This window comes from Lathamus discolor, chromosome 3 (genome assembly GCF_037157495.1).
Source record: "Lathamus discolor isolate bLatDis1 chromosome 3, bLatDis1.hap1, whole genome shotgun sequence".
Lineage (NCBI taxonomy): Eukaryota > Metazoa > Chordata > Aves > Psittaciformes > Psittacidae > Lathamus > Lathamus discolor.
Window position 1 is genome coordinate 49,865,900 of NC_088886.1, and position 24,307 is coordinate 49,890,206.

General features: G+C 41.7%; 1 protein-coding gene across 1 annotated transcript in view; it reads right to left on the reverse strand.

Annotated features, from left to right (window-relative positions):
- PPP2R3A (protein phosphatase 2 regulatory subunit B''alpha) overlaps positions 1-24,307 on the reverse strand; it is a 57,689-nt gene that overhangs the window by 24,829 nt on the left and 8,553 nt on the right. Inside the window, exons 2-5 of the mRNA XM_065675117.1 lie at positions 19,517-21,969; positions 4,971-5,231; positions 3,183-3,286; positions 1,677-1,779 (exon numbers count right to left, since the gene is read on the reverse strand). Of these exons, the coding sequence (XP_065531189.1) occupies positions 1,677-1,779; positions 3,183-3,286; positions 4,971-5,231; positions 19,517-21,523 (2,475 nt within the window). The 5' untranslated portion in view covers positions 21,524-21,969. The remainder of the gene's footprint in view (positions 1-1,676; positions 1,780-3,182; positions 3,287-4,970; positions 5,232-19,516; positions 21,970-24,307) is intronic.

Below are 24,307 nucleotides of genomic sequence, written 5' to 3' on the forward strand. Positions count from 1 at the left end.
TTGCAACATTAACAGTAAAAACAAAATGACATCTTTTATCTATAACCTTCTAGTATTATAAGTAGAATACATTTTCTGGGCAATACGCACCTGTTGGGCCATTTTGATTTACTTAAGGACAGAAAAACAAAGGAAGAGAGTTAGTGAGTAGATGAAAACTCATTTTCATTGAATGAGACAAAAAATTAGTTAGTTGACCATGCAACTATCTCCTTTCCAAGACCTTTTTCCTCCATTCATTGAAGATATTAACATTTATTAGAGCTACATGTCAGAAATAAACATTCCTTGAAAGGTTGAGAAAGTTACCTTTTCTGTTCTCCACAACAATGAAAGCTCTTGTGAGCCTCAGAATGCACACAGATATGATCATCCCTTTCCCAACTTAAACTACTTTAGAAATGCCTCTTTCTCAAGATCAGCTTTTTGCAAGTCAAATACATGACCAAAGCCATAGAAAAACTGCTCAGGCCCTAAATGAATCAGTTCAGATCTTGTATGAATCAATATCTGTGTAATTTCTATATGTGACTTCTGTACCCTTTGAAGAAGTGTTCAAAGTTTTGCTTGTCCATAGCACAACATGGCAAAGGGATAGAGCAGACACAGTGCCCTCAGGGGTGCGATATGACCAAATACTGGCCAGTCTAACTTGATGTCTAATATGATGGTGTAACATTGCTAGTCACTGGTTGACTGACAAACAAGATTGTACATGCCTTTGACTGCACCAGTAGCTAAAAAGCAGAGCTGCAATCAGCAAAGGCAGCATGCCCAGTGGAGAAAAGATAAAAGCAACATGAGAAAATATACCCATCACAGTCCTGGTTTTGAGACACAGAAATACTCAGTGCAGACAAAAATCTCTCCCCAGAGCAGCATCTCCTCAGAGGTTTTGTACAGAAGGCAACACAATGTGAGAAACCTACAGATATGTAGGAAAGTTCAGAAAAAGTATCAACAGATTATCTGAGGAGCAGATGGACCCAATTTATAGAGAAACAGTGAAGAAACCTATCCAGAACCTGCCTAAATGGCCACAAACTATTTAAGAATGGATACTTTGCTTTGTTAAAAATATCACATGTGAATAAGAGGAAAAGAAATTAAATCAGGATGCACACAATCAGCCTAAATATTAGGAAATGATAAATCAGCACTGAGACTTGTGCACTACCAGGTTTAGGGGCATATACAGAACAATTGGAACTGAAAAAAAATTGGAGATTTCCACATATTGTAACTGAGAGTCTTACTACACAAATTCAATTATAATGGTCTTATCAAGCAACTTTAACAACTTTCCTAATAAGCTTTTATGTTGTGCTTGACTATCAACAGCACCATGCATTTTCCCCAATAACCACCTAGGTAAATGGGTCAATTTTCAGAATGGTTACCAGATACTGATAAATGTTAATCCTAAGAAGAGACTAAATAAAGCTTTGACAATCTTCAGTGACTATAGCAAGACATGTAGTTGGTTGGCGCTTTTGCAAAACAGTCCACTGTAAATGCTTATTTCTATTTCACTCCAAAATAAACCTCATCAAGGAGCTGTTCAAAGCAAAGGTCTGCAGCTCCTTTGTGAAGATTTAAAGGCATGAAAAAGAAGTAGTTACAAAATAAACACAGCTTGCTTCCCCATCCATTCACTGCCAAGCTGTTGCAGGTACCTGAAGTAGAGGGATGAAGTCCTCCTGTTCTAGGTAGTCACAGCTGGGCTTTGCTAAAAGGGATGTAAATCTGGATGCATCATCATGGCAGTTACATAGGATTCTACAAGAGGGAGCGAAAAAGTTACTCTAGCCACATAGGAGTACTTTGCAGAACAATAATGAACTACAGATTGATTATGAAGTCCCTTATTACATGCTTGGAAGGTGTCCCTGCCCATGGCAGGGGGGCTGGAACTAGATGATTTTCAAGGTTCCTTCTAAACCAAACCATTCTGTGATTCTGTTATACCATACTTCTACACTGTGAATGATGCAAAGTTGACCTCAGACAACCAGCACCCATTTTCTTCAATATCTTTCAGCAGCACCAAGGTACTTCCAGCCAGTGCAGCTTTTTTCATATTAACATCGCAGTGGTAAACACAGTTTCTTACTGAAGACTGCTCTTACTTTGATTCACAGCAATATACTAAGTAACCCAACTTTTAAAAAATGCTGTATTATAACAATTACAGTGAGAAAAACTTGTCTTTGGAATGGTGTGGTTAAGAGAATACAGCATATATAATGTAGCATGACTACAGTGTGCAAATATCTGAAGGATGTGAAAATCAGAGGAGCGAAAATGTGGTATCATACATGAGGGCTTAATTAAGAGTAATTGGAGGAACCTAAGGAAGGAAAAAATGTTGGCTATATCAAGGAAAACTTACTGATCACAGTCACCCCAAACATTTTTGAAATTTTGCCAGGGTAACTAGAAGCTGTTTTGACAATATTATCACAGGAAATACTTTGGGAACCCAGGGTTAAAGGCTACTTTAAGCATCTGAAGAGCAAACCATTAAGTGAAAAATTAGAACTCTCTCTAGACATGAGAAGTAGACATTTTTCAGGTGTTTCACTAAGTAGACTGAATAGTCCTGGAGTGAAAAAAAGGTCAGGCAAAAGAATAAGCCTGTTCCATATCACAGCTCTGACTTCAAGCACAATATATCCAGAGCTCTCAATTTCAAAAAGAAGCCTTGACAAATATATATGGAAGTGACCGTCAAACCCCAAGGATTTACTACACAGCATGCTTGAGGAAAGGAGTAACTACTAAAGCTCCCAGAGTTTTCACGTGTATGATGCTTCTTGATTTTACATTCCTTCTTCCTGTCCTGGAACATTATCACATGCCTCCTCTTCCCATTCCCAAACAGCACTCACTCAGTTGCATTAATGTAGCAGCACACACAAAAGGCCTGAGAGAAATATATCCAAAATCCACCGACATCTATCAGCTATCTCAGACTAGCACACTTATTTCTGTAGGCATACCGCTGGCATATAAAGTAACTTTAGGCCAATGGAGATTTTTAAGCCATATATTTTCTTCTAAAGAACAGACAGTGATTTGAAAAGTCTGGTGGAAAGAGAAGGGGGAAAGGGGAAGGAGAAAGACTTTTATGATAGGCTGTTCTTATTCCAGAAAGAAAATTCTGCATTTGCTATACTCACTTTCTCCACATAGATACAAAGGAGTGCACAGGTACACATCCCGTCCTTTCTCCTCCTGATGCATTGAACATAGGTGCTTTCCAGTAGAGTGGGCAGCCACATATCTGTAATAAAACACCAGAAGAAAGACAAATACAATAGCAATCACAAGAGGAGCTTGCTTGTTTATACACCAAATTCACCATCTACCCTTTTACATACAGGAAAGGAAATGGTAAGGCACACAGGCTGGTCAAAAAGCTCTTTACTGTATGCCAAGGTTCAGAATCCAACAAAAACTGTCTGCCTTTCTAAGTAGCTAAGAAAAATGTCCTGTGAGGCTAGGAAATGGATCAGAGACTATCAAGCTCTGAAGCTCTGTCTCTGACTGAACTGTTGAGCAAAATATCCCGCACAGTGGAAAAAAACAGGTACCTCCTTCCAGAAGGGCACTCATACCAGCTGCCTTGCTGACCTGCCTTAGAAAAGGATGACCCATTCTATATGAGCTGACTTCTTATTGACAGCAAGGAAACTTCAATCCTGATTATAGACAATTAATGATTAAATGCCTGAAGGTGGAAATTCACAGTTTTTGGTGTAGTGTCTTCCACCCAGAACAGCCCATTTACTTTCTGCTGTTTGGGGTTTTTTTTGGTAGCATTTCTTTCAAAGCCTCCAAACTTGTACTATTATTGCTAATCCCACTGAACAGAAACAAGCCTTACAATAGCTAAATAGCATGGAGCATAACCATATAGGGACAGAAGCAGAGACCAAACAGAAAGGTAGAGGTCTCTTCTACATCACCATCCTGCTTTTCTCAGTTTGAACGTGACAGGCCACACTCATTTGCCTGTCTTGCCATAAAATCAGTGTCAAATGTTTTTTGTGGCTTTTCTTTTTTTTTTTTTTCTTGAGCAATGAACTTGTTGGTTTTTTTTTTTTTTTTTCCCCAGAGATAGTTTACAAATTCTGCCCCTGGATTCCTTAAACCAACAAACAAAAACAAAACAAACCCTTTCAGAAAAATCTTCCTTCTCAGAAGAAAAGGGCTCCTCTTGGACAGAACCTTCATTTCGCAATCTACAGTGCCAAAGATGCATTCAGGGCAAACTGAACATATGAAATGTGTCTGACAACTGCTAGTTTTAGATCAGCATTACTAAAAACCATGGATGAAGGAGAGGAAAATAGAACCACCCATCTGCATCATGCTCCCACACAAGTGCTGCATTTTGTTCCCTGAAGCCAGGAACTCATTAGCAGACTGTAGCTACTCCAAGTCTGCTGACACCTGAATTATGGATATTGAGCATACACATCTCAGTGGCTGAGGGCTGACTAAGCGTTTTTCTCTTCTGCATCCAAGGAGGCTGTAGGTTGCAAATGGCCTTCTCAAGCAACACTGCAAGAGCATACACAGATCCTGGCCAGACCAGTGGGGCAGCTAATCACAAAGCAGTTAGCGAGCACTACCTGAACAGGCTAAGTTTCTACTATCTCCTGAGCATAACTATGGAGGAACAGAAAAACAAAAATGCCATTTGTATTTAGCAAGAAATCTAAGAGCCATTTTGCAAATCAAAGCAAGAAAGAGCATACACATCAGGTGTGGCAAACAGCAAACTGAACTCCTTTTTGTTTACTATTTTCTTAATCTAAACGAAATGATTCAGAGCAAAAGGATATTGGTTCTTCTCCCTCCCCCCTCCCCCCCCCACCAAAAATGAGAACAGCTATGAGATACTTTATTAGCTTTAGTTTCAGTCTGTCTCTCAGAAAATTAAAACCCTAGAGAATAATTACCTTAGCAATTTTCCCCATTTCACAGATGTTTGCTTTCTCGTCTTCGAACTCTGTAAAGGCTTCTTCAATCCTGGCAATGATTTCTTCATGGTTAGTGCAGACATTCGGGAGTCCTTTAGGGAAGTAGAAACGTGGAATGTTTATGGACAAAGGGGTACTGCTGGTGGATTTATTCACAGGCAGAACAGTGCAAGAGCTAACCGCAGAGTTCAAAGAGACTGGGGGTGAAGTTCCAGATTTCTTCTCTTGTTTACTTTGAACCTGAAAAGATAATAAATAACAGACACTTTTTAACAGCATGGCACATGAAGCAGGAGGAAGTAGTTTGTGCTCCCAGTGACTGGGAAGATACTGGAAACCAACAATTAAATTACAGCACAGGGATAAAAATACATATATTAAGTAGCAAACAAAATGTTTCTGCAATAACAAACATGGCAAATTTAGGACACATTACATCTGCTTTTATGTAGTTTCTGTGCATTTAATGTATGTAGCCTTTTATTCTATGCCTAACAGCCCAAGATCTGATTCTGTTCAAGGTGCTGAGTACTGTCAAATCAATTTTTACATCAGGAATTAAGAGTAGCCAGCACAGTTTATCATTAGGCACCCACATGATACAGCACACAGAGCTAGTGCAAAATGCAAGAGGTCTGTTTTCAAGTCCAGTTGAAAAGGACCCTTTTGCAGGCAAAGCACCCAAAGGTATTACTAAATCAGCACCTACATCATTTGGTGAGAAACAAGGAGAAAACGGAACTGAAAGTAGGCCCTCTGCTTGCCTGTTTGAGGGTGGTCTTTCCTCCTATGCCTACCTCCTCTCTATTCATTAGTTCTATGAGCCTACCACTCCTCTCCTGTCTGTAATAAACATATGGCTGATGTGGTGATCCCACTAGATCCCCTTTCTAATGGGAATCTGCAACCTTCTAGTTCTAGCTATACATCAAGAATTTTCATAAATGGCAGCATTTGTATTTAAGTACATCATGAGAGCCTAAGATAGGTAATTTTTCAGACAAGGGAGAGAATACTTCTTAAACTAAGAAAAGTAGTTACAGTATAAGAGAATTCAGACGCTGGAATGCCAAGAGATGACAAATTCCTACTCCCCCATGAATACACACTGTCTTGGGAAAGGGCGACAGGCTTGCCTATTGCACAAGGGTTCAAATGCAAGAGTTGTTATTAATATTACAACAAATGTGATAAGAGGCTAATAAGGCAGTAGTCAAGTAAACACAGCTGCAACTTTCAGTTTGTTTATTCTAAATGCTTCAAAACAAAATGGTTTTAGGATAAAGCAGCCGAGTCTGAGTTCACTAAATAAAGAAGAATGTATATGATGAACTGACTAAACTCTTTGCCCTATTTTCCAGGAACTTGGAGCTTTTTCCTTAACACATACTGACTATCTCAATTTACCATGCGTTTGCTTTTAGGAAAGTGAAGAAGTGAGAATTGTTAAAGCGTCCCTAAGCCCTGTTTTTACCTGCAGCTTAGAGTATATCATAACCCATTCTTTAGAGACCTGTGAAATGAGAGATGGAAGGATTCCATCTTCACTCTGCTGCCTCACTGATCTCTCTTTAAATGGGGAGGATGTCTTCCTTCTCCCAAATGCTGTCCCATTTCAGTAGCAGGAACACTCACACACATATGCCAGCCAAAGCATACTTTTGTAGTGTAACTGCTCTGTACAGAACACATTAGCCTGGAGCTTGAGTTTCTTGAAGTCCTCTTCTCCTGGGTCTTAACAACACAGGAAAAGCTGAAGATCACTTTCAGCCTTTGGGATTTCTGAGTCTATCAAGACCAGTACTCACAGTCTATACAGCCCTCAATATAGCTCTTAACCTTTGGAAAAGAAGCCCATCTGTTCTTTCTCCTATCTTCCTTGACTTTTCCTACTCCCTCACATACTGCACATCTTTGTGTCTGGATCCTGAGTGACACTGAAGCAGGCCAGGTCTGAGGCTCTAAGTACTACTAGGGCTGAAGAGAGCTGTGGGACAGGGCAAGCATCAGCCCAGGTTACTCTGTCCCACAGTATGACAACGCAGGTAAGTGATCTCAAATGGTGGCAGGGGTTAAGATGGGGGCAGTTGTTCACTCACTCTGTGAGCAGCAGCTCACAAGTCTAATACAAGACAACATTTCTCCTGGGTTCCTTTTGTTCTACACCCATAGTAACAAAAGCAAAACCCAGACACATTGAATGTATCAGGGGAGGGAACACATGGCCCTAGAGCAGACACTGCTGCATACTGGAGGTAGATGAAGATCCATCTCCTTTCCATGGACGGCTGCTTCAGAAAAGAAGGCTAAGGAAGAGGGGTGAATAGAGCTCCCAAGGACAGGCCTTCGCAAGAAGTCTTCATCTGACTGGTAAGTAGTGTGTTAATGAATCAGACCTTGGTGTCTAAGTCAAGCTAGGACTTGGAGAACTCTCTCACACTACCACTTCTGCTTTTACAATCTACTTCCCCCGCCTGCCCTGCCTAGCTAGTGGCTTTTCCGGCCAAGACCTGACTGCACTCACTAGTTTTCACTTTCTGGATTCCAGCAGAAGGGAAATCCCTGCTGGTCTCTTACAGTACCATATTCATACAAACAATGCAAAGCTGGAACAGACAACAAGGTGCCAACTGCAGACTCTTGACTTCTATAATAGGACCTAACATGAGTCTGTCCTGAGAATCCACTTCTCAAAAACAGGCTTATTGCTCACTACTCTCTTCAATGCCCCCATGTGCTCGCAGCTGTCAGGGCTGTGATGAACTAGAAGTGATTCAAATATAACAAAATGGTCCACAAACCAAAAGGAAGCAAACCAACATATTGTTCTCTCCATGGATACTACCTCTTCCCTTGAACAACATATCCCCTTTCCTTAGGGTACAAGAGACCATAACAGCACTATGCCATTCTCCTTCTCTTCTGCATACCACATACATCCTGATACGGCACAAGACTTGAGCTGATCATCCTGTAACACAACCCTTCCACTTCGCTTTGGCCTACACCTTCTGAAAGGTTGAGCAGATACCTCCAGGTACTGCCAAAGTCAGCAACACTCAGTGCCAGCTCACACAAATCACAAGTCAGGAGTCCAGAATCTACATTAATTTCCTGATCCACAGCACAAACCAGGTCACATATCTATAGGGAATATATACAGGGAATGGTGCTACGCTTCAGAGTGCCAGTTCAGACACAGGTTTGCGGCTGACCTTCCCAATATGGCTGAGTCACTAACTCTTACTCAGTCCAAGTCAAACAAGGTGGAAACATTGCTTGTAGATGGCTTCTTTTCAGAAAAATCTACTTCAGAAATAGAAATAAGATCTTTGAACTTTGTTTTCTTCTGTCTCATAAGAAATGAGCTGTCTACAACATAAACAGAAAACAAGCAGCAGCAGCTAGTTCCTGAGGATCCCATTCCTTAGAACAATATTGCAAGTGAATATTCTGGAAATGGTATAACCAGATGTCAGCCACTCAGAACACAGCAGGGAGTCAATTACAACTGTTTGTGGGAAACAAAACCAAACCAACAACAAAGAAAGCAACACAAGGGGTAATTCTGTGGGAATTCCTTAGGGAAAAAAGTTTCTTATTGAAAAAAGTTACCCTCAGTGCTATTCGATTAGTCGAATACATTCCTCTAACAGGGATGTGCATTTTCAGAAAGGGCAACTAAGAATGGAAGCTACTAATACTATAGTAATCTTTTAGCTTTGTTACCAAAAGCCAATGGGCTTTTCTTTTTTTGCCAAATAGGCAGGTGAGAGTAAAGCCCATTTTTAAACATTACTCTATGGTGCAGTGTAATTTACCTTAACTCTCTCTATCCGCCATATAACACCTTTTGCCAGTCATACAATTTATTTAGGGACAGACTAAACCAGTGACATCTGGATTATAAATAAACCAGATAGAACTGCAGCCTCATTGTAGCTACACAAAGCACAGAGAATAAGCCTATGCCAGTCCCAGCAGAAAACCGCAGAAGGAAGCAGTATCACATCAAGTGCTCAGATACTTTCTACTCCTTCCTCCTGGCCCCAAGCTCCAAGAGGATTCTAGATAATAAATTTAGCAGTTTCTTGATTTTTTTTTCCAAATTGGATTCTGTAATCATCTCTTCTATGGGACAGTGACTCAGCCTGGTTTTTTGCAGTCCACACTGCTGACTTCATGTCTCCTTCCATTTTTTTTTATATAGTTCCTGTCTTGCTGAAGTCTGATGCTAACTGGACACAAGCCATCCTCAAAAGATCATCAGTTCTCCAAAGCTGACTTGTATCTATTGCCTGAGACCTTCTCTTCCTTTCCTTCCCTGAAGCTCTTTCCCTTCATTGTTATTTATCCGCAGTAAGAACAGCAAGAACAGCAAAGGTTCATCTGCAAATGGCTCCAAACAGCCCAAGAAAGTAAGGCTCTGAGAAATTGCATTTCTGAACAGACTCTTTTCTACTATGAATTGTAAACTCTCCGGCAGAAATAAAGTCCAATTGTAGCAAAACAAAACTGAGAATAAACTCTACTTAAGCAACACAATCACAAAAGGATTTAGGTGAGAAGGGACACAGGGCTAACTCTATGGCTAGATCAAGTTCCTCATGGACTTAATTCAGTTGAGTTTTGCAAACACAGGCCTCACATGCCTGACAGGTGTGCCTATAGATCTTACACATGCCCTTCCCACAACTGATATACTTCACCCCACTCTCCAAATGCTTCCCTGAAAATTCCATGGAGAAAATCACCAGTGTTAATTAATTCAGACAGAAGGACAACAGTGGGTATAAATCCCCACTCCTCTCAGAAGCTCCACTGCAATTCTCATCTGTCCTGATTTGCAGATGACACTTCTCTAGGGGAAGGCTGCCATGATGAAAGGCCTCTCAGGCAGAGAGGCTTTGACAAACTGTTCAACTGCTTCCATTAGTAAAGGTGCCAAGTTCTCCTCCCAAATACAGCAATCCCAAGCACCACCTCAGGCTGAGCAACAGCCCTGCTTAAAAAAAGATGTAGGGAAAATGGGTGCACCAGGCTGAATACGAGCCTGTAGCACTGGCTAATTATTAACAAGGCAAACTGCACTAGGAGTAGGGTCAGGAGAACATGGGAAGTTACCACCTCCTCTGCCTGACACTAGTGAGGCTGCACCAGCATTACTGTGACCAGTTTTGGGCCTTCAGAAAGGATGGGGAGAAACTGGACAGTGATTTACAGGTGGCAAATCAGACAGCCAGGGTCAGGATCACCTGGCAGGAGAGACTGAGGGGCTGAGCCTGTTTAGCCAGGCAAAATGAAAGCTAAGGAACAGGATAACCACAGACTACATCTATTTCAAGTGTGGGTAGAGATGATGGAGCCAAACTTCATAATGGTAAATGGTATAAAGGGGCAAGAGCCATAAACTGCAGCTTGGAAAGGTGAGGCTGGAGGATGAATTCAACTGAGAGTACTACAGCCTGCAAGAGGTCACTGGAAAGGGGTGAGGGGAAGCCCTATCCTTGAGGAGTTTTCAAGACTTGAAGAAAGCCAGTGCTAATGTGACCTAGTGTTAGGAATAGCCTTCCTGCAAGTGAGATTTTGGATTACAGACCTCCCTTCCTACCAACACTACTATGGGAGGTTCTCTGATCCTTCCATAAATAGTCCTGCAAGAGAGGAGCACAAGAACTGAAATTTACAGCACTTGAGACATGGGTTTACAATAAAGCTTCTCCCTTGCCTTTCAGGCCAACACCTATGTGTTCCACAAACATCTCTCTGCTCCCTACAACCACCTTATTACCTCTTCTCCTGCTAGCATTTTTTCCCTACTTAGTGAGCCCACTTACCTCCACTCTCAGCTCACTTCACACTAATAAACCCAAACCACAAGGTATAGCCCCACAAGACACAAAACTTAACATCTCACTGCTGCTAAGTGGGAGAACTCCTGTCTCTGCAACCCAAATGTACACTGCCACTGTGTACTAAATGCCAGATTCCAAGCTTGCCCTCTGTGAGCCAACTTAACCCACTAAAAGGTGGGAAACAGACTTGCTGGATGATATTTTACTATGTTAGGAGTTAAGCCAGCTCACAGAAAGGCCCATGGGGCCCACTGCAAGAGGGGGGTGACACAAAGCAGCAAGAGGAACAAGTACTGAAAGAAAGATAAGAAAAAGGAAGACACTATTTTTTCAACTGCAGCTGCCCACTGCATTAGCTCACTTGCCTTGGATCTGCAGCCCCAGATCAGCTATTCTTGACGCAGTTAGCAGTGAAGGTGCTGCTCCAACTTCAGCCCTGGCAGAGGGCTTGTGTACCAAAGGCTAGTCAGGTTTTCCAGTTGGTCTACCAGGAGATCTTATCTCCCCCTGCAACTCATTCCCTGATTATGTCCTTAGGTGATCAGAACAGCCCTGGAGAGTGAACCTCACTGTGCTGAGTGGTTCTTGTTAGTCTCTTCTAAATTGCTCATGGTCCACACCCAAGTTATTACTCTGCATTATTACTTCATGCAATTCTCCTCTAGGGAGTGAAAAAACATGTTCCAGAGATTAACCTCATATGTACTTTAGCCTGTCACCAGGACTCACGAAAACAAAAGCACTACAATATACTCCCGAGCAACTTTAACAGCTGTACCTTCGGAAAACAGCTGCACCACTCAGAATTTAAACTTTTTAACTTCCTTACTGGGTCACTGATTACTTAAATATAGATGAAGCTCAAGATCGGCTGATTCCAGCATATTGGGACACAATGTAAATCTGGGGTGGCTACATGACCATTTGGTGTCCTAGCATAAAATAGCCCAATCTTTTGACAGTTTTTCCAGAAACTGAGTACAGCAGCTGGGGTTGACCAAGACATACAGCCGTGGTGCAGTTTCCAGTTCTTCAGCTACATCTCCATGATCTTAAGGGCCTTTTCCAGCCTAAGTGATTCTATGATCTCCTTCATCCCCAGCCCAGAGATTATAGGAAACAACACAAAGAAGCACCTTGCTGGTAAAATCACAAACGCCAAAGCCAGGTAGGCTGCTCTGTGCACAGATTTGTACAGTAGAGAGCACAACCCACTAAATGAAACAGAATGTTGTGGTTGTTTCACATGCAACAGGAGGCATTCAGAGCAATCACACAGAGTTTTAGAAAAACACAGAAAAGACTTCAGTGTCTTACACTGCCTCTCCTTATTATTCAATCACTGCCCTTGCTGCTAATTTTTTCCCCTTGTTTACAGACACTTTAACTCTGCAATCTAAGCCTGGAAGGTTTATTTTTAAACCTGCTGGTATCTAGCTTCAAATAGCTTTCTGCAAATAGACATGCCTAGAGGGGAGACAGTTTGATTCTCTGATCCAACAAAAAAAATACAAAAAGGGGGGGAAAAAAAAAAAAAAAGAAATGCCAAGCGTTCAAACCTGGGCCTGCTGGAATGACTTCAGCCTCCTCTTGAATCGAGATGGAAGAACAAAGTCACAGCCCTTCGCAAGGAAAGCTAGCTCCCCTCCCAAGTCTGGGTCCCTCCGCAGAGAACTTTCCTTGATCATCATCCTGGTCAGCTCCTAAGCAGATGCTGCCCTTTTCAGAAGGAGACTACGTCAAGACCAGCACGTTGCTTTCTTGGTTTTGATTTTTACAGGCAAAAAATGCCAAGTGGCTTCAACATACTATGTCTTCTCTCTCTTCACAAGGACAACATCTAGAGATTTTATCTCACTCCTGAAGCCAAAGCTCCCTTTTTTAACTGATATTCGAAGTATCTTTCAGTACCACAAGGATCTTCTGCCTTCTTGTAATAGTTTAATTGAGAAACATGATCTACAACAGAATCTATTTCCCTGCTGGCTACATGACAGACAATCTGTCCTTGGCTTGTAATAGGCCAGGGGTAATATGGGAAAGGAAGCACCCACCACCACTACCAAGAGTGCTAAAATTAGATGCACTGCAGAAGTGGCTAAATATACCATCTTCCCCAATAGTTCTTACTTTATGCACTTCAGTGTTGAAACTTTAGGTGCAAACTTGTATCAGATTCAGCTAGAGTTAAACCACATGATCTCAGCCAAGGCCTCTGCCTATATGATGCTAGCGGTTTGAGGTTCCTGCTTCCAAGGCAGTGAAGCAGAGGATCAGCATTAGTTCCCACTCCAGACCAAAGCCTGCAATTTTAAAAAAAACATCAGCTTTTCTTTCTTGCTTGGAAAAAGCAAGTGATCAATCTTCTTTAACACCAAGCATGCACACAAAGATGATCTTGGGTAATAAGCTAAGGCCTTCTAAAGCAGTTCTTAAGAAAAAGGTTTCATATAGACACCAAAATGCACATTATTCACTTTTCCCATAACCCTCAAGGCAAAGGCAGAGGTTTTCTCAGTGGACAATAGTCTACTCTTTCTCTGCACAACTTTGAGCCAACAGACTTCAAACTCTTGCTCAGACTTTGTCTAGACTTGTTAAAAGTGTGTTCTCCCTCCCTTGTCATGACAGTGGTGCTGAACAAAGGTCTAAATCCAGTTCTTACTCCACCAAATGAACAAACAGTCCCATGAACTGCTTTCTCTACTTCACTTGAGAAATTCTAGCTACATGGCCAGTTTACTTTCTAAGCTTAGTAACACAGAGCAACATCCCATTTCTAGCCAGTAGGGCTTGCTTTCACCAACATACTGCATTTGAAATTAAAAGGTCTCACTAGGCCACAGTAACAGAAAGCTTTTGTTCAACACGTGCCTCTGATGTCCTTTTCCTGATTTACTGTAGGAGGCCCAAAGTTAATTCAAATGCAGCATCATCTAATGCAACACTGCACTAGAGAAGACACAGAAACAGCCAGTACAAAATGTTGTTATTACCACAGGTTTGCTCTTGTTCAGTTAAATAGGCTATTTACTAAAAGACAGAGACTCCCCAGCTGACATCCACAAAAATACTTTTTTAATGTCTTTGTAAATCTGTACCAACCCCCCAAGTTGATTTTCTCTCCTCTTGTTTGTCAATCACCAGGTCATGGTCCCAAAACCTAGGCTGGAGCGCCCAGTTCTTTATGAAAAAAGATTTGAACAATAATGTATCAGTTCAGGTCCCTTTAGGTCACTGAACTGTGCATCCTGGGAACTGAAAGTCTTTAATCCCAGATGTATCTTCAGAGCTACAAGTCCCAAGAATTGCAAGGTTATTACCATGTCATCAGCCCACTTTGTTGTGTGCCCTGCAATCGAACATGAAGCCTAACAGGGTGGTAGGATGACGATGACAAAAAGAAAAGGAAGCCCTAGAAAAAAAAAAAAAAAGAAAAAAGAAAAAAGAAAAAGGCAGGCAAGAATGTTTTAACTTGAATTGCCACTAAGTGGAGGATACACAAATCCATGTGCAACAGCTTTGGAATAAATTTTTGTTTCCTTAGTTTGAATGTTTTTTCTAAACATGAAGGCAATGCCTGAAGAGTCCACAAGGCTCCACTGTACTGACAGTTCTGCACATATATAGCAGCATGTCAGAAAGGGCATTTTAAAGCATCTGGGGCAAGTGTACTCACTTTGTCTTTAACTGAACTCTAACCCAGCTTACAGACTGCTACTGCTTTTACAGACTGCAGAGGAAATGCTCTTCGAAGAACCTCTGGTACCTCCAGCTGCATCCAGACCAGCTACAGAGGGCTTTAAAAGACGGATGCATGAAAAGACATAACTACTACTTAAAAATACCCCCCCAAAAATCAGCCACATACTTGACACTCACAAATTAACCAGCCACAAAAGATCCTGGAAATCTGGGGGTTTTTGCACTGATAACCTGGAAAAATACAAGTAAACTGGAGGCAAGGCTTGCTGTGTCTGAATGCCAATGTTTTGCACTACAGCAGGTTCCTAGCATGGTACTTCCTACCCTCAAAACACATAAGGTGGGTACAGATAAAAACAAATATACAGTACTGTGAGAAATTCACAGTAAAAGAACCTTGTATCAACGGTTTCAAAGTCAACTGGACAAAATCCACAGCAGAAAAATCTGATATCAGCAGTCTATGGATCAACTGAAGAAGCCAAGTCAAATTTAAGAAATTCCTTTTTACTATAATTGACCCAGTTTAAAATGTGAAGGGGAGAGGTGTCAAATGTAAAGAGGTGTCAGACTGCCTTCATTAGCCACCAGAATATATAATCTCACCTGCACCTAAAGCTGGAGGCTTAGTCCCAAAATACTTGTATGATTTGATCATCACAGGACTTAGCTGTACCCCAAAGCTTGGCTGCAACAATTCAATGCACTCTGCACAGCTGAGAAGGGCACCAGCTTCAACTGCTTCCTAAACTGGTTAAACTTTTCCAGCAACAGAATGATGTTTTATTTGGTTTTAGAGTCAATGAGGCTGAAAAACCTCAATGTCTACCATTAGACTGTTTCACCTGCCTTTAGATGTCTACTTCAAGACAAATCAGTTTCACACAAGCAGAGACTATATCTGTCCCTGACTACAAGGTGCCCACATGTCATGAACATGTCCCCAAGTCATCCAATTTAATGTTTTGTTGTTTTTTTCTCTAGCATCTTTGATCTAAGATTCACTTCCTATTTTCATTTATTTTAATAATTATTACCAAGCAGGAGGGGGGGGGGGGGGAGGTAAAAAAAAAGCACCTTTTTTACTATTTGGTTTAGATTAATGAATAATTGATGTCTGAAAAGAATGCAGACTGTGTGCAAGCTTGACAGATATTATCCATATTTGATCAAAACAATTTGTAATACATGAGATTAAAGCTCATTTCCCACAAGTGGTTTTACACCATATTTTGGATGCATTTTGAGAAAATGTGATTATTTCCTGACAAACCTGAAGTCACACTCATGTTATAGAAGCCACTTCTTAGAGTTAATTGCCCCACACAAGATCCTTCATAAACATATAATTAGATTTGCTGAATGAAAAGTTACACAGAATTACGAAGTAATGTTTTGAAGGGGCAGAATTATGAAGCTGCTAGGTCAACTTCAGCTTTATATGATTATGAAACTCAATTCCGCTCAGGGCCATATGCATACCACCTGTTTAAGCATGCAATATAGACATTTTGACACAAAAAAACCCAAGGTGCCTGGCCTCAGGACAGTGTTCTAGAGCACAGTGAGTTAAGAACACTTCTGAGGATCCCAGCAATACCTGCCTCAGTCATTAAGGACTGGCAGGATTAGATAGATGCTACCTAGAGCCAGCCCAGAGGAAATGTGGCAGCAGGCAATAGTCTCTTGGATACTTGACTTGCAGCTCTACTATCTCAGTCAGATACAATGTAGTTAGACAAAATAGTCTGAAACCATTTATCAACCCTGCAAACTGTAACCCCCCTGCTCTCAGACCCAAGGTCTCTGTCCAGAAATGGCTGTATCACCCAGTTGACCTCTGTGAGCAATTCAATTTACTAATCTGGCAGAAAACAAGCCTGCCTATAATTTCCATCTTGCACAAAGCATCAGAGTTGGCATAAAGATTCAGAACCATGCAAATGCAGGTAGAGGCATGGGGGAGAGAGAAATAGGAAGCAGGACTGCTTTCTGGTTCATTACACCATGAGTAATCCTCTTGAGAAAATACACCCAACAGAGGAAAGACAAAAAGAGAGATCTCTTTTTGTATCAAACTCTGGTCCTGGTCTCTGCTATGTTATTCACAAACTTTATCTAACAGCTCTTAAAATAAAATGCATGAGCAGGACTTGCATCAGAGCCCTGCACTATTCAAACAGGGTAGTTCCTTACAGACTTTTCTAGGGTACTTTCACTAGAGTTCCAAGTATTCTGCAAATATTAACTGATTTAAATACTTTGTCAAATCAGCCACACTGTACAGGCAGTAGACCAAGGGCACAGAGAGGGTAAAGTCAAAAACATCTACCAGTGACTTTTCAAAGAACTTTATGTAAGACAACAGTTTACCCCAAAGGTAGCACCCTTTGCCTTCCAAAAGAACCCCCAAAACAACCAACCAAAACCCAAATAGAACAAAACCAAAAAACCCCAAATCCTGACAGTAACACTTCTGCAGTTCAGGTCTCATGATCCCAACAGCCCCCATCTCCACCTTCATCACTACTCACTGGTTCTAGTTTTTCCCATCTCCCTCACACCTGCCAGTCCACCCAGGACTCCTTATTGCCTTTCTATCTAGAGACAAAGCTACAGATAAACACTTAGGTTTTTTGCTAGCCCCTACCAGACAACTGAACTGTTTTTACTCAACTATTTCTTTCAAAACCAACACATTAAAATAATCAGCTTAAGACAGACACACAGAACAGGAAATGTTAAAACAAATACTTGGAGGTTTAGAGATAAGCAATGGAAAACTGAATCTCAGAATGGGAAATGTTGGACAGTCTCTAAGTATGCAACACTTCCAGGCCTGCCTGAAAGAGGCATGATGCGTTCATTATGTGCTCTGTAAAGTTGATGGACTTCTTGAGTATTCATTTCCGAGTTTCTAAATGTTTTGGCTTTAAAAATGAAGAGGTAAGTAATTCTATTGTTCTCTGTGGAGAATCATAATTTGTTTTATGATAAAGTCTATTGCTGATATACGCTAGCACAGATTTCAGCACAGATAGGCCAACTGAGCCAGAAAACAGTCCTGTTTGAAGCAGCTCTCCCCCTCCTTTTTTATTGCTTAGAATGTGAGGCATATTAAAACTGTCACAGCCTTCATAAATGAATGCTGGACTGCATTTTCATTGGTATTAGATCTCTGGGGTTTTGCTTGTGCGTTCAACCATTTGATAAGAGTTTTATGAGCCCTAATAAAATACGACAAACACTTTACATATTATTTACTCAAGCACAGATGTGCAATACTGAATCAGAATCCATATGGAGCCCCAAGGCAGATGCAGAGTTATCCAGGAACATGGATATATTGCTTAGATGCTATACCTAGAGAGGGCGTTGTGACCACAGCCAGATGCGTGGCCACCTCTGTACTATAAATGACAGCAAACCTTAAAATAAGTACAGAGCCAGCAGTTCAGATGACTTTTGTCTACCTCGTCAAGGGCTAACTCCCTCCAAAGCCTACCAGCTGCATCCATGCTGCACAGTACTCAGCCCAGCCCCCCTCCAGCTCCTCTGGGTCCCCAAGGGAGTTATTTTCTCTTATGATCTTTGGTTCTAGGCATCTACACAAAGCAAGGGTTGTGCTGCTGCATGGAATAGAAGAGCTCCTGTAGTATGGGTGCATGTTTTATGTCCAAAGAAGGCAGGCTGGGAGCAAACTAACACACAGGCTAGGTGGGTGATTAGGGAAACAGAAGCTGGCAAGGAACCAGACTGATAAGCTGTTTAACAGTGTAAAGGCATCCAGCTTTCAAGGATTCCAGAAAAACTGCCACAAACTCAGTGTCATGCTGTCAAACACATTTTTGTTTGAAGTTCACAAGTTAGAAAATATTCTGAATTATTATTCAAGGCAAGAATAGCTATTATAAGAGATCACTTTAGAGCTTCTGCAGGTTCTTAATTCTACACTCTTCAAGAGAAAAAGACTTTCCCTTGCTGAAGATATCAGACAAGGTTATGCTCACCATTTTCTGTAAGCAAAGATGTGCAGAGAAACATCAGAAACACTCGGAAAGCCCAGTCTAAAAGGATCTCAGTGGTCATCTAGGGTCAGACACACCCCAACCTTTCAAAATTGCACCAAACTCCTGTATTTTCAGAAAAGCAGACAGTTTTGAAAACAACGAACATCATACTCCACTGGAAGCACCTGTGCAAGTACGCTTTCAACCATGGCATTTTTCAAGTATGAAAGGTGAATTTTGGAAACTGAAGACCTCTCTATACTTTCTGTGCACCTGGAAGGAAGTTTGACACCAAGTTCTCTTGAAAATTTGGCACTTTTCAGATAAAAAGCTTTAAGAGATGTACAAACACCCTTGGCTTCCCTCTGAAGTAGGCTCCCATTAAGACCCTTTTTCCTGGGAAAACCTACTCATCATTTGAGACACACAAGCAATGCAGACTCCACAATGACTACATGCACTAGGGACAGGGAGAGGTATATTAAATCCTCCTAGATTCTGACCTTTGTGCTATGGAGGATCCCTCTCCTTAGAGGCTAGAGATGAGTAGAACAAGGCATGCTCAGAGATAGGGAAAGGTAGAGGTAGAATATTCAGTTCTCATTAATCCAATACCTGCTCCCAGGAAGAAAGTAGCTAGCTGAAATAGTTTCTGCTTGCTATTACATAGGATCCATTTAAACCACAAGAAAACAGCCTACAGGATTACCAGCAGGAAAGGAACAAGCTCAAGGGTAAAACCATGTCATGGCATACTTTGTTTGCTTAGGGGGGTTCATTTCCTTTTTTTGTTTGTATTTAAATAAAGGCTCCATTTCTGCCAGGTTGAGCATGTTATTCCACACTACAGCATCCCAAGCACAATGAATCATTTAACAGTGGTAACTGTGTCCCCCTACACACGTTTCCCATGTTTGTTTTACTCGCTACCCCATCAAAGGTTTGGTTCTCTTACCTTAATCACTTCTGGGGCCTGCTGAATTGAAGCTGGAACAGAGTCTCTGGAGGCAACCCCAGCACAACATTTTTGCCCTGCAAGGAGGGACTGTGAAGAAGTCGTTAAAGTTTCCTGAAGAATTTGCATCACTTCCCGCTCCTTGGATAAGCTTCCCCTGCCTGTCTGGAATTCCACCAGCTCCTGTGCAAAGTCCTCGATGCTTCCCAGGATACGCAGTAAGAGGGCTTTATCGTCCTCTTCCATTTTATGTCCATTGATTTCCATGATTTTTGACAAAGGGGAAGCAGGGTCAACTGGTTTACTTTTAGGTTCAAGAGACAAAGGTAGTACCTGCCTATCCTGCCAGTCAAACATCTGCAAATGGGCCCGTTCACTCTCCTTTTTAGAAGGTTCCCTCAAAGTACGCTCCATTTTCTGTGAGAAGCACTCCAAGTCCAGCAGCAGTTTGTCTATCTCATCCTTGTCTATCTTACTGCACATCTGTTCTCCTTTGGAGACATCAGCTTGGGAACCACACAATACAGAATCTGAAGCTGGTTTTAAAGGAGTGGTTTTCTCAGAGGGGTGGGAAAGCTCAGCATCTCCCACTCGGGCACATTCTGCTTTAGCATTGGCAGCTAGATCTGAACCACCAGCTAGCTGGTAGCTGAGCTCTAAACTCTCCCAGCCCCCTTTCTGCTCTGCCTTCTTTGTTTTTGCTAATGTTCTTTCCCCATCATACTCCTCCTCAATGTACAGAGCCTCAGTGGAGGATGTGCAGTCAGAAGGGCTTGTGGCTGGTAACTGAGGTAGAGCACAAGCATCTTTCACAGCTCTCTCACTGCTCTCCTGTGGGATGCTATGAAGGGAGTTTGAGGTAAAGGTCACAGTACTTGCTGGGATGGACTGAGAGGTGCTTGTCACCTCACACTGATCACCTGGTCTGAGAGAAAGTGTACTTGAGGATGGCTGCTGAATAATATCTTCATACCTAGGTGGTTGCTCATCCCCAAATACTGGGGGAAAGGGAGTTTGCTGCAAGCCATGAAAACAGTTAACCAGATCTGCTAAGTCACTAGCTTCCTTGTGTCCTGGGTGCTTGAGCTCAAAAGGTAGCTTTTTCAGATATGAAGAAAATCTTGTCATCAGGTTCATATACATCATTTCTGAATTGGCCAGGGGGTCACTGCTGTTCCCTCCACTAACACTGTCTGCAGATTTCTTTTTGATGCAATGTTTTATTATGTCTGTGCACTTTTTCAGATCCTCTGAGCACTTGAGCAAGATGTCTAAGCACACCTTAATATCTCCACCAGAACCACCATCTAGCTTGTGTTTTTCCAAAATCTGGGTAATGAAGTTTTCTTCAGAGAAGGAATGAGGCGAGAAGGGAACCATGGGATTATTCATGGTGACTTCTGGAGCATCACTGCTTTCCTGCCATTTCTCCACAGGTGAGGGACTCTGCAAAAATCCACATGGAGGGCAGTTCTCAGCATTGCTGAAATGCCCATAAATCAAGTCAAAATCAAATGAACGTCTGCTGAAGGATTCTGAGCGAACCTTCCTTCCCTTTCTGTAGGCCACATGGCTGGAAGAGTTTTTGAGCTTTTCAAAGGAGAATTCCTTTATTTTACCACTGGCAAGGTTTATTGCCTCACCAGTAATGTCTTTCAAACTGCTGGAGGCTTGCACTGAAGACCCCTTTCTGATTCTTGGATTATTTGGGAGGATTTGGTGATAGTCCTCATTTCCAGGCAAGACAAGTCCATTTTCAGGAACAGGAATTTTATGGTCTTGGTTGGCATCTTGGACACTGAGCTCTGCGCAGACACTGTGGTGGGCAACTATGCACGTAACCCCTTGCTTAAACACTTGGCAAGTCCCTGTGCAGTAATGCACAGTGTGTTGAAAGTGCTGGTCTATCACCACGCTGCTGTAGCAGTTCACAGAACTGACCATAAGCCTGTACGTTGCTGCCATAGCACAGATCACACTTGGAAGTGAGGCTTCAAAATTTACCATGAACTTAACAGGAAAAAGTTCACCCCACACAGAATTTTCACAGCCACACCAGTTTTCATAAAAACATTCCAATGTCAGTTGGAAACACTCAAACTACATGAGAAACTTTGAAATGCCAAGTCTGGAGTGGTATCAGCTGTAGAGTTACGACAATTAGTGCAACTTGCATATGGTTTAACTTAAGGCAACTTGATTTTTGTACTCCATGCAGAAAGCTTTGCTGACCAGAGAAGCAGCACAAGCTGTTCTATTTCTAATGGTCCAGGAAGCTTCTCCAGCAGGTGTCATAAAATTCAGCCAGTTCTTAGGCAGAAGTGACAATGATTTTTGTTTGACTCTTCTTTACTTTTGCATGGGTCAATAAAAGATAGATCAAGTAGCATGTACAGACAAAAAATCCACAGTATGCTTCTGAGATTCCCCTCTCACACTGGTAAGGTAGGTCCCTGCAACAGAAAAAAGGTGTCATTATGATTTCCATGTAATACGCAGTCTTGTCTACTATCAAGCATATGGCACCAGCCTGTAACAACCAACACACAAGCTTGTACAGAGTAAGAGTAGGCTGATATTTTTCCTTCACTCAGATCTACCATATAAGAACACTGCTGAGGAGCTAGCCTATATTTATACACAGGCTGCCTGTGTGTTGCCATTTTAACAGCTCTATTTTAACCACTCATTAATTTTTTTCAGACTTGCTTTTTCTCCTCCACAGACTGAAGAAAACATTACCTTGAATTCTAATGGAGCAAAACATTTGGATCACATGAATTTCTGATTTCAATTTTCCAAGACTCTAAAGATAAGGCAAAGAGCAGTAGAGAAAAGTACTTTCAGGATTTCCTAACTCTCTGGATTATAAAAAGCTGGAAACAGCCTGGAGCAAAGTAGATGAATGCCTCTAAGAATGCACGGCCTTTAGGAAAGGCCACATGGGCTTCCATTAGCCTTTCACCAGGATCTCTGGGACCATGGCAAAATATTTTAAGGAGGAATAACTGTTTTTCCTTTCTCTCAGAACCCATGAATAGCAGCATACTTCACACTTTTTTGTGTGGACATCAAGAACAGAAAGCAACATTTGCAAAAAGTTTAAGCCTGTGAAAACTAGGAATTGAGTGGTTTACACTTAGCACAGCCATTTTGAGTTGCATTTCCGTTCCTCAGTCAGATGTACACCAGAAAAGACAAAAGTTGCTTAACTTTGTTACAAAAAGATAGAAAATCCCAGGTTTAAGACTCTTATATTTTAGTTATTGCTTCATCTGTCTTTAATACTTCAATAATCAGAACACCCCAATGAAATTCTGAGCATCCTCTACATTCCTGTACAAACAGAAAACCACTTCATCAAACTTGCTTATCTCACAGCTAAGTCACATTACCACATAGGTTTGTGTCTTTTAAAGGTAAATATCTAGCACCAAGTGAAAGGCCAGACCTGCACCTGATGGAAAGAATGCCCTATGTGCACATTACGTCGCATCCCACCTACCCTAGCTCATAAGGCTGTACAAATGTATCACACAAAAGGGAAGCTCCTTAGAGTTTGGTGCTGCTGTAATTAAGAACTGGGGATAGCAGATAACTGCTGAACTTCCACATTTTATGTATTTTTAAAGTCTTAATTTGCAATTGAGCAGCACTGACAAGAGCATTCAACAGACTCTGTAGTGTGCCATGTGTGCTCATCACAATTAGGCAGATTTGCACACTGCAAAGAAACCTTCCTGATTTGTTCTTTAGATTATATAAAGCATTGAAACGATTGCATTCAAGATGAAGAACTAACTGCCCCAACTACCACGCTGGTATCTGTAACAGGCTGCCACCTGCCTATCAAACATCACAGGCCAAGTTGCATGTTGTGCCAGGGCCAGCTCCTCAGTACACTTCTGTGCCTGTCCTGCTCCCCTCTACACTCACTGGCACTGCCCCAAAGCCCCATAGGCATGGGAGGGCCTTCCAGAGGGATGATCTGAGGTATGAGGTGTGCCCCAGCTGCAGCAGTGAGTCAGGGTGCTGGGCACAAAGGGCGTAAACAGAATCGTTTTTAAACCCTGGGGTGCTTCTACCATCAGGCATCAACCCAGGTAATAAGACTCCACACCCTGCAGCCACTGACTCTCAGGCTTCACTATGGGGTGTGCTAAATGCTCTGCTGAATCAGAGCCTCAGTTAAGAAAAAGTACTGTTGGTTCCCCAGTGTTTTCATCTTACAGGACTTAATGGGCTTTGTTCAGACAGGAAAACCTATACTCCTCGGCCTCCAAAAAGTTTAAATGATCCACCAACTCCCTGAAAGTGCCTTCTAACACATTCAGGGCAAGAGGTCTTCTGCTTTTCCTTTTCTGAGCCTTCATCAATTACAAGCAAACTTTCTGGCATTTCCTGAAACCAAAGTTAAATAATATTTAGAGAAAGTAGAGTATTTCAGGACAAAAGATTTGATGAAGAATTAATATTGCTTCTGAAAATGCATGGCATTTTCTCTGAGCTCCTTCCATTTCACACACAGCAAGGAGAGACTAGTAGTCTTCAGGAAAGAACAGTCTGGGTTTACACCTAATTTGGGAAATTAATACATCTTGATTAAGTTATTCCTTAGTTAGAGAAATAAGGTATTAGAATCACTATCTCCTTTTTTTATACAACTCCAAGGGTAATTTTCTCCCTAAGGTTATTCAAGGTGCTGGAGTACTTCATTCCACGTATGCAAGACCAAAAAACCTGACAAAAACACAGAGAAGAACTACAAAGCCCCAACAACCAAACCCTATT